At 54.8% G+C, this 15,595-nt stretch overlaps 6 protein-coding genes across 7 annotated transcripts, besides 3 other annotated features; 2 read left to right on the plus strand and 4 right to left on the minus strand.

The window, feature by feature from the left end:
• Positions 1–12: 12 nt before the first annotated feature.
• Positions 13–45: a tandem repeat.
• A 1,333-nt stretch (positions 46–1,378) lies between these two features.
• Positions 1,379–3,269, minus strand: EKO05_0002543 (uncharacterized protein; the record flags this gene model as incomplete). 2 transcript variants are annotated; one of them, XM_038937820.1, is made up of 3 exons in its annotated part: positions 1,379–1,418; positions 1,500–3,037; positions 3,093–3,269. In XM_038937820.1, the coding sequence occupies 3 exons, from the start codon at positions 3,267–3,269 to the stop codon at positions 1,379–1,381; spliced, it is 1,755 nt and encodes a 584-aa protein (XP_038801141.1). The 2 variants fall into 2 exon arrangements, with proteins under 2 accessions (XP_038801141.1, XP_059491918.1); XM_059635935.1 differs by having other exon boundaries at positions 1,379–3,037.
• Positions 1,524–1,560: a tandem repeat.
• A 676-nt stretch (positions 3,270–3,945) lies between the features above and the next one.
• Positions 3,946–6,061, minus strand: EKO05_0002544 (UTP--glucose-1-phosphate uridylyltransferase; the record flags this gene model as incomplete). Its single annotated transcript, XM_038937824.1, has 3 exons — positions 3,946–5,313; positions 5,447–5,542; positions 5,960–6,061. The coding sequence occupies 3 exons, from the start codon at positions 6,059–6,061 to the stop codon at positions 3,946–3,948; spliced, it is 1,566 nt and encodes a 521-aa protein (XP_038801142.1).
• Positions 6,062–7,347: 1,286 nt separating this feature from the next.
• Positions 7,348–8,201, minus strand: EKO05_0002545 (uncharacterized protein; the record flags this gene model as incomplete). The annotated part of the gene is made up of 2 exons (XM_038937931.1): positions 7,348–7,539; positions 7,587–8,201. The coding sequence occupies 2 exons, from the start codon at positions 8,199–8,201 to the stop codon at positions 7,348–7,350; spliced, it is 807 nt and encodes a 268-aa protein (XP_038801143.1).
• Positions 8,202–8,450: 249 nt separating this feature from the next.
• Positions 8,451–10,420, plus strand: EKO05_0002546 (Hsp90 cochaperone; the record flags this gene model as incomplete). Its single annotated transcript, XM_038937884.1, has 4 exons — positions 8,451–8,515; positions 8,625–9,572; positions 9,620–10,214; positions 10,268–10,420. The coding sequence occupies 4 exons, from the start codon at positions 8,451–8,453 to the stop codon at positions 10,418–10,420; spliced, it is 1,761 nt and encodes a 586-aa protein (XP_038801144.1).
• Positions 9,250–9,296: a tandem repeat.
• Positions 10,421–10,967: 547 nt separating the features above from the next.
• EKO05_0002547 (uncharacterized protein) lies at positions 10,968–12,305 on the minus strand (the record flags this gene model as incomplete). The annotated part of the gene is made up of 5 exons (XM_038938092.1): positions 10,968–11,287; positions 11,339–11,554; positions 11,608–11,686; positions 11,743–11,814; positions 11,874–12,305. 5 exons carry the CDS (start codon positions 12,303–12,305, stop codon positions 10,968–10,970), a joined length of 1,119 nt encoding a protein of 372 aa, XP_038801145.1.
• Positions 12,306–13,909: 1,604 nt separating this feature from the next.
• Positions 13,910–15,556, plus strand: EKO05_0002548 (uncharacterized protein; the record flags this gene model as incomplete). Its single annotated transcript, XM_038937708.1, has 2 exons — positions 13,910–14,095; positions 14,147–15,556. The coding sequence occupies 2 exons, from the start codon at positions 13,910–13,912 to the stop codon at positions 15,554–15,556; spliced, it is 1,596 nt and encodes a 531-aa protein (XP_038801146.1).
• Between the last annotated feature and the right edge of the window lie 39 nt (positions 15,557–15,595).

Genomic DNA, 15,595 nt, shown 5'->3' on the forward strand with positions numbered 1-15,595 from the left:
CGCCCAATGGGTCAACGAGCAACGAGCAACGAGCAACGGGCAACGGGCAGTGGACAGTGGAAGGTGGGCAGGCGCTGCTGATTACCTGCGCGAGGGCAGCGGGCGCATGCAGAACGAGCGGTGCCGGTGCGCTCGCAGTCGAGAGCAGAGCGCGAGGGGCCGTCAATGGCGTGGTGCACGGTAGTACTGCACTGCGTGGTGGGTGGTGGTGACGCGGCGCAAACTTGCTTCTGCTTGCTCGTGAATTAGCCCGACTGCCATCTGTCTAACCGAAGGCGTACACGGCCCGCAGCTACTGATCACTCACCACGCAACACGCCCGTGTGTGTGTATCTGTGTGTCAAGAGACGGTCCAATGGACGCTGCACGGGGATGGTACAGACAGTGAACCACAACCCTACAGACAGTAGAAGAAGATTGTACAGACAGCAAGCGAAGAGCGTACAGACCGCAAACGAAGACGGTGGACCCTGCAGGTGCGGCGAAAGAATGGCGGACAAACAATGGGTAGACAGGGAGTTTGAGGTTCGAGGCCGTGGGGAGGGGATGCAGCCAAGCGGAGCGGGACAGAGCTCTTTCAGGAGCTTGGATGAGGACCCAGGTGTTTAGTGTTTGGTGTTTAGTGTTTACCCAGCAATGACATGCCCTAGTGGAGATCCGGCTGCACTGCCACAGCCCACAGCTTGGGCCAGTACGTACACGATATCGCTAGGTATATGGCATGTCAATTTCCAGCCGCACTGTCCAGTATCCAGTGTCTATGTAATGCTCCCCTGCTGTAGCTACCTGCATGCCAGCTTGGATAGCGTGTCCTGTGCTGCTCCGACTCCCTCTGTTACCTGCAGCTAGCAGCTCCTCGGCGACTCCGCTGGCTCTCTGTGTAGCTGCTGCCTGCGGCTTGAGTGGCTGCGTCTTTTGCATCTCGGCCCCTGCTGTCCGCTGTCCGCTCTACGCTCTAGGCAGGGTCCAGCTAGCGCTCGCGACTCCACCGCGACTCCGCGACCGTTGCGCGGCCTGGGAGCTGTGCAAGCTTACTTCTCACTCCAGCTGCAAATCTTCATCTCTAATATCCGCCGCCTCCGCACGCCCACAACGCACACGCACTGGACACGGTGGCAAACTACGCTTCCCACTCGCAGCCCGTAACTTGTATTTGTCCCATCGTGCTTTACCTACACGCGTGAATCGTTCGTCAGGCCACACGTGAATCGTTCGTCAGGCCACGCATAGCCCCGCAAGTTCGTGGAAGAAAGCATGTCGAGCTGTGTACGTCACGTGTCGTGCGCCATAGTACTACCCCTGCGGGCCTGCCCAGTTCGCTACCGCGCTGCTGGCTGCCGCGCATGTGTGCTCCCATTCCAAAATCATCACGTGCCTTTCAGAACTCCTTCAACAGCCTAGCCATTCTCCCTCCAACCCTGTGCACGCTTTAGTAACCATCAGCATGTGGAACAGGATACCTCCTCCCCCCAACACCCCCCTCCACACCCCCGACATACCTATGCAACCCTCGGTGCCTATCTCTGTCCCTGTCCCTGTCCCTGTCTCTGTCCCTGTCCCGATCTCTGTCACCGCTGTCTCCTCTGCTTCGGTCGTAGCTTCGCTTGTCTCGACTCCTGTCTTTCTCTCGCCCGTCCCACCCATCCCTCGCTCGGTCGTGACTGCGTGTCCTAGCCATGTCGCGGTCCTCATTGCCGCGTTCCCGGGCGTACATGGCATCTCCTGTTGAAGAATGGCGGCGGTGCGACTGCGACTGGCTGCTGCCGTGGTGGCTGCTTCCACCCTCCCACGGAGTATCTCGGTCGCGGTGGCTGTAGCGGTCGTGCTCACGCGTATACGGCGCATCCACATCTCGCTGCGGGCTCATCGGCGATGGTTGGCTTGCATACCTGACATGGGCCGCCGGTAGGGGTCGGTAGCTCGTTCGTGCCGGCATGGCCGGGCGATCGTAGTAGTTTCGTGCCTGCATCTGCGCAACGTGCGTAGCGAAGAGAGGTGACTTGGTCGGACCGTACACTGGCTGTGGTGGGGGCGCGCTGGGTGTTCTGACCTCAGGCCTCTCACTTGGGACATGCTGTGTCGAGGGGCGATAGGGCTCGGGATAGGTGGGGAAGTATTCCCTCGGCGAGATGGGCGGCTCGTGTGGTCTTCGATGACCAAGGACAGGCGTGCGTCGTCTCGACGGCGGCTTCTCAGGATCAGAGTCAGAGTCCGTCGTGGACAGTGAACTTTCGTGTCGTGGTGGGTAAGTGCGCCTGTGTGAAGGGTACCGTTGGGTGGACGGTGGATTGGGCGCAACCGGGGTAGCATCTTCTTCTGAGTAGCTGTCGTCGTCGTCGTAGCGCCCCGGTACAAGGCTGCGCCGCCGACTGAAGGGGTTCAGCATGTGCCTGACTCTCGACACGGGTCCGTGGTCGTTGTTCGCACGAGCTTGCTCTTTGGATACATGTCGCATGAAGGTCGGTCTGGGCCGAGACTTGCGGTACATGGGATCTTCGAAGTACTTGAATGCACCCGTTTTCTCATCTGCAGACGACCCATCTCCTGGCATGTCTGCTGAGCTCCGCGGCTCGTCCTCAACGTGCGCTCCACTTGCCTCTGCCTCTGCCTCCCTTCTGAGTCTAGCAGCAACGCCCTCGTACCACTCCTCCATGGCCGGATCTGGTTTGTCCGGGAAGCACTTGCTCGGCAGTATTTTGAGAAATGTGTCGTTTGTCTCTGGGTCGATCACGTCGAACTGCTCCACCGATTTCTGCAGGAAGGGCACATGCTCCTGCGGGCCGAGCAACAGCTGGATTGTCTGCCATGTCACGAAGCCCTGTTTCTTGAGCGCAGGAATGCCAGGTGAAGAGTAGCCATCGTCGTTTGCCGACGGTTGCAAGCTGTGGTAAGCGCCGAGGGAGCGGTAGATGAAGGCGATCGAGGAGGGAGGCGTCTCGGTGAAGAGGACGTCGTAGTTCCCACCCACTGCACGGTACCATGCTGCGATCTGGGATGGCGTGAGGTCGGGAGAGTCGCTGGGCTCGAACTTGTCACTCTGCAGGCTCCGTATCAGCTCTCCCAGCATCCTCAGACGCAGCACTTCGACTCACAATGACCTGTGCGATTCCCTTCAGCAGGCGGTCCAGCCTTGGTGTGCCGCATTTGTCTGGTTGCAGCAAATACCCCCAGTAATCGTAGGCCTCCCGCTGGGCTGCTTCATTGTTTGCGGTGCTCTCAGCCGGCTGCTGCCCTTTGCTTTCGTGCGACTCGGCGGCCATTTCGCCCATTCGTGCTCGTCGACAGGTTGGACAGCAACTGCGAACATATGCCTGTGCCTGCGGCTGTGCCTGCGGCCCTTTTTCAGCTGGTTCGTTGGGTATCAACGTCTGCACAAGATGCGGTCAATGTCCGACCTGCCTCGCGCGAGCTGCCCGAGTCGTGGAATGCGAAAGACAAGACGCGTCGCGCAAGGAACAAGAAACCGGAAATCATGGATTGTGACACTACTATATATCAGGCGCACGACGAGAGCTGCCTATGTACATAAGCAGAGGTAACCAAAGCCACGCGCCAGGCAGCTGGTTGCTTGACTGCGCCTCTGCTGCAAGGCTCCGGCATGCGCTGTCTGTCTCATACGACCGCTGCAATGGCGGCAGCTTGAGCTTGGACCTGACGTCACGTCGGGCTGAAACACAACTGCTGCTATACGTCGACATCAGGCCGCAATCAGGCAAGCATCACACACGATCAACCGACACGTGCACGGGTCTGCCGTAGAGATGCAACTTTTGTTTTATTACAATCCGTAAAGCGTCCGAGGCGTGCATCGTTACGTCCTCGTCGCCTGGAAGAAGTGTGCTAAGCTACAGAAATGTGTGCCAGCCATCATGGTCAGTCGCTACCCGAAAGACTCTATGTTTTCGTAAATCTACTATGGACATCAACAACACTCTAGAAACCCATCTAGTGCTCAAGCAATCTCAGCGAACCCTGAACGACAACGTTCTCGAGGATGGAGCCCGGGGGAATATCGATAGTGGACCCTTCTGTGGCAACAATAATGACTGTGCCCTTGAGGGTGACGCCGCGGCCAAGGTTGACCGGACCGGTAATGGTCAGATGGTCAAGTTCAACAATCTTGGGGATCGAAGGAATGCGGTTCTGGAAGCTGGAAACCTTCTTGAAGTCGCTGCCGAGCTTGATCAGAGGGGCGGGACCGAAGCGGTTGGGGTCAATAACAAGCTGGCCGTGTTGCAACGTGTACAGATCCGACTTGACGAGCATAAGGTCGGAGCAAGTCTTGACGGGCAGGAAACGCTTCCTGGGGACGTTGACACCGTGGGCGCCCTTGAAGTGCTTGATAGCAGCACCGACAGCAGTCTCGAGCTGGAGGACGGAGATGTCGGCCTCGCCCTTCTTGTCAGCAGGGATGGACTTGCCGTTAGGAATGATCTCCATGGCAAGCTCGTTCTGCTCAACGACACGCTTGACGGCCTTGACATCCATCCAGATGTTGTTGGTGTTGAAGTACTTGAACTTCTTAATTGACTTGAACTCGTTGACGTGCTCCTTGGGAACCTGTGCGATTTCGAGCAGACGGACAGAGCCCTCGTAGTCAATGATGGTACCGCCCTTGACATCGGCCTTGGTCTTGTCGGTCAACTCCATGATGTACTCAGCCTTGGAGTCGACCATGTGCTGCAGAATGCGTAGATCAACAACGGCACCGAGGTTGTCAGCGTTGGAGAGGAAAATGGTCTCGATGCCACGCTCGATAAGCTTGTCCAGCATGCCGGTATTGTACAGAGACTCGAAAACGTCACCGTGACCCGGAGGGTACCAGTTGGCAATGTCAGACTCGCGAGTCTTGGGAGCTGGCAGAAGCGAGTCCTTCAAGATTCGAGGGTACTTGGACTGGTTGAAGGTGAGAATATCAATGTTGTGTCCCTCGTACTTTTTGATGATGCTGGCAGTGTCGTTGTCCGTGTTGAACGAGTTCATGAGGACAAAGGGGACATTGACGTCGTATGTGCGGTTCAGGTATTCGATCTGGCGCACCGACAAGTCAAGGAAGGACATGCCATCGCGGACCTCGATGACTGACTTGGGGCCAACGCAGCCCATGGAAGTACCGAGACCACCGTTGAGCTTGACGACTGCCAGCTTGTTGAGGTATTCGACCGCCTCGGAATTGGCAAGGTCGTTGTAGTTGACAACCTGTTCCTTCTTCGGAGGAGCAATGCGGTTCCAGTCGATGGCGTTGCCCTTGGCCTTGTCGTTCAGGTATCGTCGAAACAGGGCAAAAAAATTGTCCATCTCCGTCTCGAAGTACTGCGTGGGTCAGCGTGTGTTCCGGTGGCACAGACTCGTAGCACTCGGCGTGCGAAGCACTCCGCAGAGTGCCCGATTCCAATAACTGGCGCAGAAAGACTGCTGGGCAGGTGTGTGTTGGACAGTGGCTCACCTTCTTCTCTGCGGGGTCAGTGACGCCATCGGCGAGCTTGTTGAGAGCGTTGCGCATTTGCGAAGCAGCAACATTGGTAGATGTGTTCTCGAAAGCCTGTAGAGAACACCCGAGTTAGCAGGTTCCGGTAAGATTTGAGGGTGCAGTGCGTCTCTAGCAGGTGTGGCCAGGTGTGGCCAGGCGTGTGCGGCGCTCGGCCAGTAACAGTGCCATGATCAACACAGGAAAGCAGGACGAACTGGTGGCAGACTGCCAAAAGCCCGAGAACATAAGTGGGTTTTGGAAAGCAGCAAAGTGCTCGGTCGGCGAAAGATGCAGTAGAATAGCGAGTCTTCCTCTGTCTGTGCTGTGCTGGGACCTCCTGTTCGACAAACGTAGACACCAATTGCTCCGAAGGCGCGAATTGGACTGCAGAACGCTGGCAAGAAGGAACCACTCGACTGGTCATGGTCCAGACGGACGAAAAACAGAAGAAGGGGGCCTGGACAGCTGCAGAAACAGAGCATAACTTACAACGTGGGACTGCGTCTTGCCGTGATGGCGCGGCGCGAAGCCACCCTCGCCGCCCTCAGCGGCAGAAGGCTTGAGGTGAGAAGGAAGAGCGCGAGCAGCCATAGTGTGTGTGTGGTAGAGGTGAGTGTGTGGGTATTATGGAGAAAGACACTCTGTGTGAGGAGAGAGTGAATTGTTGACAGGAGTAGATGGGGCGAGGCGGTCAGGTTGCTTAAAGGCAGTGGCTGTTGGCACGGACTGTAGTGGGGCAGCAAGTCGAGGCACGTTCTCGACCTAGCAACGGCGATGGAGCTGAGAGTTAGAAGCCGCAAGCGGGTTCTGCAGGCGTGTAGAGAGTTGACATGCCTGATCCGAGCAGCAGCACGCTTTATACGGCATTGGCTTGCCTAGCCCAGCGCCTCTCAGCTATCATTGCTGTCTACGGAAACACCATCCAAGAAAGTTGGAGGTCGAGGGCTGCGCCTGCGTCTGCGTCAGTTCTTGACCCCTCATCCCCTGTCTTCCACGTCGCAGCGCAGTATTCGTCGAGTTCTACACCGACGTGTCACAAGACGCTCACAAGCACACCTTAGATGCCCAGAAATACAGTGCGTGAGCAATTGATAGCGTCGCTGTGTCGCAAAAGCCGCGGGTGCACTATTGTTGAGCGGGCGTTGCTCTGAAGCTATGGCCAAAATTTCAAGCCCCTTGTCGCCAGCCGGGGCTAAGCTGCGGCGACAGCTGCACGATGCATCTAGTGTGCCCAACGACATTCTGGCAGCTCCCCCAACAACTGCCCCAGACTGGTCTTTTTGACACGCTTGAGTACAGAGAGTGGCAACAGAAGACGCAACATGGTCTCTATGGAGGAAAATGAGTCTTGTTCGGTGCGCTGCGACATGGACCCCGGCGATGCTGCATGTTGGTTCGGGAAAAAGCGGTGGACGTCGTGGCGTTGCTCGTTCACGCCCGCGGGATGAGCTTGAGCCACGTGGGGGATCTACTGACACAGCTGGGTATCCTCGACAGGTTTCGTGTCCGAGTCAAGTTGCTGAGGCTGCAAGACTAATTATTCCGTGTGAAAGTCTTTTGTTCGGCTTGGCATTGGTGTCTGTTCACTAGTACATCGAATTCCAATGGTTTTGCTTTCAAGCTTTGACATCTTCCCTGCTAGTGATGCCTCTCTTGCAAGGTTCTGCGTATGCTGAGTTTGCGTACGCAGGCAGCCACTTTTTATGGGAGTAGTTCGAATGTTGTCTAGCTTGAATTCCTACACTATGGAATGCTCGCCTACCCAAGTACTAGCGGCGCGAGCCACATACACGCTCGGCTCCCAAATTGGCCACTGGGAGGGATTCACAGTTGGACTTGTCAGCCACCAGCCGACTGGTTGCACGCTGACCTTGTTGTCATGCTGATCTCACTGGTCGTGTTATTTCGACAGCTGGAGCGTCTGCAAATGGCACAGCCATCGGCTTCTCCATCCTCAGACAAATGTATGCGCCCTGGTCTTCCTCCCTGATGAAGAAGGTCGCTCTGAGCTCTTGCACGACAAACGCTAAGAGGCTCTCGAGTGTCTCGTAAGCCGTCGCTGAGACAATCTGGCAGATGTCAGAAGTGCGACCAGGGTGGGTCGAGCCAAACGTACCTGAACCAGTGCGGTCTCCAGTGCTGCATAGTCATCCACACGTGATGCAGGGATACAATCGACTCGTAGGTTGACAACGACCGGCTGCTTTTGCAGTCGTTCGTTGGAGTTCACGCCGATCAAGCACGGTATGCGAACGTTCTGCAGGTAGAGTACGTTCGAGTAGGTACCTGACTGTGTAATGATAGAGGTCTGATGGCAAGCTCCTTCACCAAACATGCTGCCTTTTAGATAGCGCACATCTGTCTCTATAGCATAGATGGGTGCTGAGCCTGCAGCTGTGCGTACGATGCCAGCGATGGATATCGACAAGTCTGCCGTACTCATCCAGTCCAGACTGTCATCCTGAATGCGCGCTTGGATGGCCTTGCTGAGAGTACCGTAATGGACAGTGCTCTCGTCGACCGTGTCTGTAGAGGAAGCCGAGTTAAAGTTGGTACCGAGTGTTACGGTGACGCTGATGAGTGCTCGTTGCTTCTTCTTGCGGCCCCAGACATCTGTACCGGCATTGACGGTGACTGCAAGATTTTGTACAAAGATCTTATCGGTGCACTCGCTCTGAGCGACTTGCGCGTTCCATGCAGCCTGACGAACGAGCGTCATATTCATCGTCATGATGGTGTAGCTGTAATCTGCACTTGTCTGTTCTTTTCGAGCTGTTGAACAGGTACGGCAACATGACTATGGTGGGATGAGCCTTCAGCCCTGTGCGCACAGACTTATCCCCCGCCGGAGCTCCGCCATCGAACATTCTAGCTGCGCGGCCAAACGTATTTCTGCACAACACCTCTACCTGCGCTGCGCTCGAATCCGCTGCAAGCTGCCTCGAAACCCACACCACAAATCGCCCGCAAACCACACACCATGGCTGACGCGCTCAAGGCAGAGGGCAACAAGCTCTTTGCAGAGAAGAAGTTCGAAGAGTCCATGTAAGCGCCCCAGCAGCACGCACCGATATCGACGATGATGTCGACACGGACGCTGATGCCCATGCTCACGCTCCTACTGATGAAGAGACTGATACTGATGCCAAAACAGCGAAAAGTTCTCTCAAGCAATTGAGCTCGACCCTTCGAACCACGTGCTCTACTCGAACCGATCAGGCGCATACGCCTCGCTGAAGAACTGGGAGCAAGCCCTTGCAGATGCAAACAAGACGACAGAGATCAAGCCCGACTGGGCAAAGGGTTGGGGCCGCAAGGGCACGGCGCTGCACGGTACGGGCGACCTGGTCGGAGCTTCGGACGCCTTCGACGAGGCCCTGAAGCTTGACGCCAACAACGCTCAGGCAAAGTCTGGCCTTGCCGCGGTCCGTCGGGCTATTGAACAGGAAGCGCAGGCAGATGGCTTAGGCGGCGACCCCTCAGCTGGGCTCGGTGGCATGTTCAACGACCCCAACATGATCCAGAAGTTGGCCAGCAACCCCAAGACAGCGTCTCTACTCGCAGACCCCGCCTTCATGGAGAAGCTACAGCAGCTGAAGAGCAACCCCAACCGGGTGGGCGAGTTCATGCAAGATCCTCGCTTCCTGCAGGTCATGAGCGTGCTGCTGGGCATCGACATGCAGTTTGGCGGGCCCGGAGAGCAGGGCGGCGCGGGAGCCGACGCTGGCGTGACCGAGGCGCAAGAGGACGTGGAGATGCCCGATGCACGACCCACACCACCACAGCCCAAGCAGGAGCCAGAGCCACAGCCAGAGCCAGAACCTGAAATGGAGGAGACCGACGAGGACAAGGCAGCAAAGGAAGCCAAGATCACAGCAGACGAGTTGAAGAAGAAGGGCACCGAGTTCTACAAGAAGCGTCAGTTCGACGATGCGATTGAGTACTACACAAAGGCATGGGAAACACACAAGGATATCGCGTACATGACCAACCTGGGTGCTGCCAAGTTCGAGAAGGGCGACTACCCAGGTTGCATTGAGGCGTGTCAGCAGGCCATCGACTATGGTCGCGAGATCTACGCAGATTTCAAGATCATTGCAAAGTATGTCCTCTGACGATTATGCGAGAGCAGCAGCTGACACACTACAGGGCCTATGCTCGCATCGGTACCGCGTACGAGAAGCAGGGCGACCTTGCCAATGCGATCAAATTCTACCAGAAGGCTCAGACAGAGCACCGCACCCCCGATGTCCTCGCCAAGCTCCGCGCAGCAGAGAAGGCAAAGATCACGCAGGATAAGCAGTCTTATATCAACCCTGAAGAGGCCGAGAAAGCTCGCGAGCTTGGAAACACCAAGTTCAAGGAGGCCGACTGGCCCGCCGCCGTCGAAGCATACACTGAAATGATCAAGCGCGCACCAGATGACCCCAGAGGCTATTCGAACCGAGCTGCCTGCTATATCAAGCTTCTCGCGTTCCCGTCAGCTATCGAGGACTGCGATCAAGCCACCAAGCTCGACCCCAAGTTCATCCGCGCGTACCTACGAAAGGCCCAGGCGTACTTCGTCATGAAGGAGTACAACAAGTGTGTCAACGTGTGTGCTGAAGCTATGGAGCATGACGAGGGTGGCAAGAACGCGCGCGAAATTCAGCAGCAAGAGACCAAGGCTCTGCAAGCCCAGTACTCCGCACGAGAGGGTGAGACCGAGCAACAGACCATGGAGCGCATCCAGCGAGACCCAGAAGTATGTTAACAGACACCACTTGTACACGATTTTCTTGCTAACACGAACACTAGATCACTGGCATTCTCCAGGACCCCATTATGCAGAGCATCCTGCAGCAAGCCAAGGACGACCCTGCGGCATTGCAGGAACATCTCAAGAATCCCGGCATTCGCTCGAAGATTCAGAAGCTTGTCCATGCCGGTGTCATCCGCATGGGGCGATGATAATGGAAAGAGGGGGCATATGTTTTGACGACTCGACTACGACTTTAAACAAAGATCACTGGAAGCTTCAGATCTCGTTCCATACGGCGCATCAGCATAGCGTGTACAAAATGAAATAATACGTACTTGATTACCATGCAGTAGTGTCGAAAGTGCCATTGTCCATCACTCCCAGAGCTACTCAGCGCGACTAATGCAATGTTCCGGGGAAGACCTCATCCGTCACCTCTGGCGTAGTGCAGTTGTGACGGTAGAGTAACACTGAGTGCCTCTGGCTGCCGAAAAAGTCGACCTCAGTGTCCTAGTGACGAACACTCAGCAGAAGTTAATTAAATCAATACACCAGCTGTTTCAACTAGTATCATGGTCTTGTAATACTCCGGCAGATTTTGTACGGTTCTATAACTGATCTCAGCCACACCTGTGCACTGAAGAGACCCGGTCTCTAAGCCATCTGAGAGAATGACTTATATCCACTCTACCTTCTCATATCCCACGCGAACTCGGCAAAACCGAAGGGATTCTAAGCATTTATTGACACATAATACTACCGATGCTCAACTGCAACTGTTGCGCCCTGCTTCTGCGTAACAGTGGTCGAGACGAGTATGCCGTCATGAGTCGCACTCAGCTGCTCCTGGCTGTTGTGTGCATCAGCCCAATGCGAGTCTGTAGTATCCAAACCCAACCGGCGATTACGCTCTCGTGTCCCCATGCTGCCGATTGTCCTGAGTTGCACCTTGCTGCCTCTACCCTGCCCAGTCCCAGTCCCAGTATGTTTTCGATACCCCTGCGAATCGTATGTAGCTCTTGCCCGAAATGCGTTCACGAGTACTGCAAAGGCGGGGCAACAGCCAATGATGACAGCTTGGTCAATGTCAGCTTCAACAAACGCTGCAAGCTAATGAAGGCACGTACCGATAGAGCACTCAACTATGCCCCAAATAGCGAGCCATGTAGGATCCAGAGGCTGGCCTTTGGCCTCAGGCTTGGCTGCGTTGATAGCGACCTGTGATACTCGAAGGCAGGCGAAGAAGATGCAGATGAACCCGGTTGCAAACAAGAGGAGGATAGCATTCTTCTTGCTACGAGGCATTTGGAGATTCCAGGTGAGCCTTATAGGCAGGGCCATGACTGTGAAGTCAGCAACCAACGCATGCAGAGCAGAGGACGGCTCGAAAACTGACTCGTGAGGTTCGTAGTTGTGTCTGCTGTGAAAGAATAGAACAAACTGGTTAGCTGCGCCTGCTCTGCAGCATCGCCACTCTAGCAATAACTGTATCAGTATCGCTGTCGTCTTCTCACGAATGAAGAAGACTTACGCATCCTCCTGTCCAAAAACCTGATATGCTGCCGCACGATCTGAAGTAGAAAACGTAGTTACCGATATAGGTCTATCAACAGTGTAAGCTCTCCATGGACTACAAAAAACGACCTGCGTTCGATCACCTACCACAAGACAGATCACAGCAGTGCCCCACCAAACAATGGTATAGCCTCTGGGCAGCCCAACCAGCAGTCTCCGGTACAATAAAAGCAGCGACAGTTTGACTAACCACAAGGTCATCCAAAACATGCATGGAGCCGCAAATATCATTTTAGTCATCTTGATGTTCTCCTGCTCCATTTCAGGGTAGGGCGGCAGCTTTCCATTGACGACGTCGTAAAGCCGTTGCATATACGGCGACAAGGTTATGTAGAGAGCGCACATGGTCGCGTAACAGGCGAACGCAAAGAAGACGAGGATGTCCGAGGCTGTCAGTCGTTTTGGCCTTACCACGTTGAGACCAGCCCGAGCAAGTACCACACAGCTCGTGACTCCGAGCATAGAGTACGCGACCTTAAGGACGGTTCCTTGGGCGAAGCCATTGGTCTTGGATGACATGACGATGGGATCATTGGAGTGACACAAGAACACCCGGAACTGGGTGAAGGTATGCAACTGTATGGCGGTTCAAATTACCGTACGGTCCTGAAGTCCTTGGACTAAGCTTGTGCCATTCGTGCCTACCCCTTGTACGCATCAGGTTCCATACAGTTAGTCCTTCCTATTTAGGCTACTGATGGCAAGGAAATGCGTCACAGCTCGAATCGCACCGATGACTGCGGCTTGGCTACGGTCGCCTCACAACATGGTAAGGATATGTTTTGTTGTTTGAGTGACAGCGATCGGTATCGATCTTAGGACATATCTAGTTTTCGTTCGAGCCGCAGTAAGCTCTGGAGTGGCAGCCCTACTGAGAGAGAGGATCTGGCGTGTTCTGCTCGCATGTTCCATCTGGGATAACTCTCGTGCGCGGCTAAGACTGACCATGCAGGGTGGCGGCCTGCGGAAACGGCGGCAGAGGGACGGCACACGCTACCGCGCTTCCGCGTCAAGCCAGATCGTTGCCAGAAATTGCAGTGAAGCCTGGTGAGACTGGAGACGTCCTCTCGAAGCAGGGAGAGCTGGGTGTCGCAGCGGCAGATCCTTAGCTTTACAATGTGGCCTGGATGTTGTTGGCAGACATGGTGCAACAGCGCATCTGATCCAAGTACCACCTCTACAAGATTTGCCACGTTTGTATATGGCATTTCATGCGATTCGATAGAGGCGGCTCTGTCTGGAGATAATCTAACAACGTTCCCAATGGTTGCCTTTGTTCGGCCCGGCCCTATTTCTTAGGTGGATATCGGTGCGCCAGGGGTCCAGTTTCCCGTCCCTTCGTTAGGGACTTGCCTGCCTTCCGAGGGCTGCATCTCCTCATGGGTTGTGTCAACATTGTTCCGAGTACCACTGTACTTACTATTGCTACTCAGATCACTCTTGCCCTCAGAGGATCTGGTGCTGAGTTTAACACAGAGTGAGGTTTGACAATTGCTGCGCCGCGTCTTTCACCCCTGTTTCGTGACGAGGATTCCTAATGCACGTTGACCCAAGCGCGAAGGATCTTGCTCTAGGCTCCAAGGAATGGTGGTTTGGATGGCATACTTACAAGTTACATCTAAGACCAGACAGGGAAATGATCCGGAACGGCCACTCAAAAAACAGCATGGATCTAACTGGTGCCGGTGCTGAGTTATCTTCGCGACGTCTGTTGTTCTCGCATTGTGTCTCTCTGTGCTTCGGAATAATGCAGTAGGCATGGGATAGGACATGCACTGATTACAGAGTAGCTTTTTCAGACGATACGCCCACCAATCGCTCACGATACAGTCCGTCAGCGCCTCGGGATGTCGAGGTAGCGGCCCCACCTGCGCATATGCATCACTCAATGCACGATCCGCATGGTTGGTTCATACTCGTTCAATCCTCCGTCTGGGTACCAGAGATCCTTTGTCGGAATGCAATACGGCAGGTGGTGCGTCAGGAACTGACTAGATAGCAAGAACGGGAATGGTTTGAAGAGCTCAACATCAATAAAAAGCTGTAATTTCCTGTCAGCTAAGTTCCTCATCTGCCCTCATTCTCGAACAGCACGTCTTTACAAGCTACGGTTCTGACACATCATGAAGGCTCGGTCGATTTTTTGTCTTGGAATTGTTACTGGCACTGGTTTCGCTCAAGATGTTTTCGAACCCTCCGACTTCAATGTTACCGACGCCCTCATTGCCAATGGTGTCGACGTGTCAGCCCTACCAGAACTGGCTAACTTGACCGAGAAACGGTCGCTTTCCAATCCTTGCGCCGTAGCTGTAGGTCACACATATGCTCATCTTCTTTGCTCAAACTCACGTCAAGCGTAGTGCAACTCACTCAAGCTTATCTTCGGAAGCAAGATCCTTACGAGCGGATCGGCCGATTACGATGCTTTCACAAGCGCATACTGGTCAACACAGACGGCCTCGGTAGAACCCTACTGTGTATTCAAGCCTGATAAAGCGCTTGATGTATCAACAGTTGTCCTACTCTCTCGCCTCACACAGTGCCCTTTCGCAATAAAGGGTGGTGGCCACACCGGCTTTCCTGGCGCATCAAGCATAGAAGGCGGCATCACTGTTTCTCTGGAGAACATGAACGAGATCACGCTTTCCAGTGACAAGAAGACCGCCGCAATTGGACCGGGAAATCGTTGGGGTGCAGTGTACACGAAGCTTGCAGAACAAGGCCTCACAGTCATTGGCGGTCGAGCCTCGGACGTCGGACTTGGCCTTGTTCTTGGAGGTGGAGTATCTCACCATTCCAACATATACGGATTTGCCTGTGACAATGTTGCATTCTTCGAGGTAGTCACCGCCTCGGGCATAATTCTGACTGTTACGCCCACGCAGTTCCCTGACCTGTACTGGGCTCTCCGTGGTGGAGGCAACAACTTCGGGGTGGTCACAAAATTCAATCTTGAGACCGTCCCTCAAGGTCTGATGTGGGGTGGTACCCGCATTCATCTTCAGCCCGATTATCCAAAGTTAATCGACGCTTTCGCAACAATGGTTGAGAGTGCACCTTCAGACCCTAAAGCGGTACAGATCCTCTCCTTTGCGGTCACAGCGGGCTCCCCCGCTGCGCAAATTCAGCTTGAATATCTTCAGCCTGTGGATGAATCCAATCCTCCGACTATTCTTAAGCAGTACCTGTCTATTCCTCCGGTTATGGCCAGCACACTGAACCGCACCCTAACATCGGACACTGACATGCTCAGTGCGCAAATGCCTGCGGGTCACCGTTACTCCTTCTGGGCCGGCACTTTCAAGCTTGACCGCGATTTCATGACCTGGATGCAGGAGCGGCACCAGAAAGACGTGGGCTCCCTTCCGGATCAAGGCTCTCTGACATTCCAGGCTTTCACTGTTCCCGCGCTCTCCCAAATGAGCAAAAAGGGGGGAAATGCCCTCGGTCTGGATCCTGCTGACGGACCTCTGTTCCATGTCCTTCTCTACATGGTCTGGGATGACAAGACCAAAGACGAAGCGCTCAACAAGGCTGCAGGTGATTTCATGAGTGCTGCAAAACAGGAGGCAAAGAACAGGGGATTATACCACAGGTACATCTACATGAACTATGCAGGGCCTTATCAGAACGTCGTTCCAGGCTACGGAGAAGAGAGTCTGTCAAGGCTCCAGAAGGTCGCAAAGAAGTACGATCCAGCTGCCGTGTTCCAGAAACTACAGCCTGGTGGATACAAGCTAGAAGGAGCACCGTACGGAGAGGTTGTGTAGCACTTGTTAGCAAAATTTCGTAGTAGCAGGGTGAAAACT

Source organism: Ascochyta rabiei, chromosome 4 (assembly GCF_004011695.2).
Source record: "Ascochyta rabiei chromosome 4, complete sequence".
NCBI classification, from domain to species: domain Eukaryota; kingdom Fungi; phylum Ascomycota; class Dothideomycetes; order Pleosporales; family Didymellaceae; genus Ascochyta; species Ascochyta rabiei.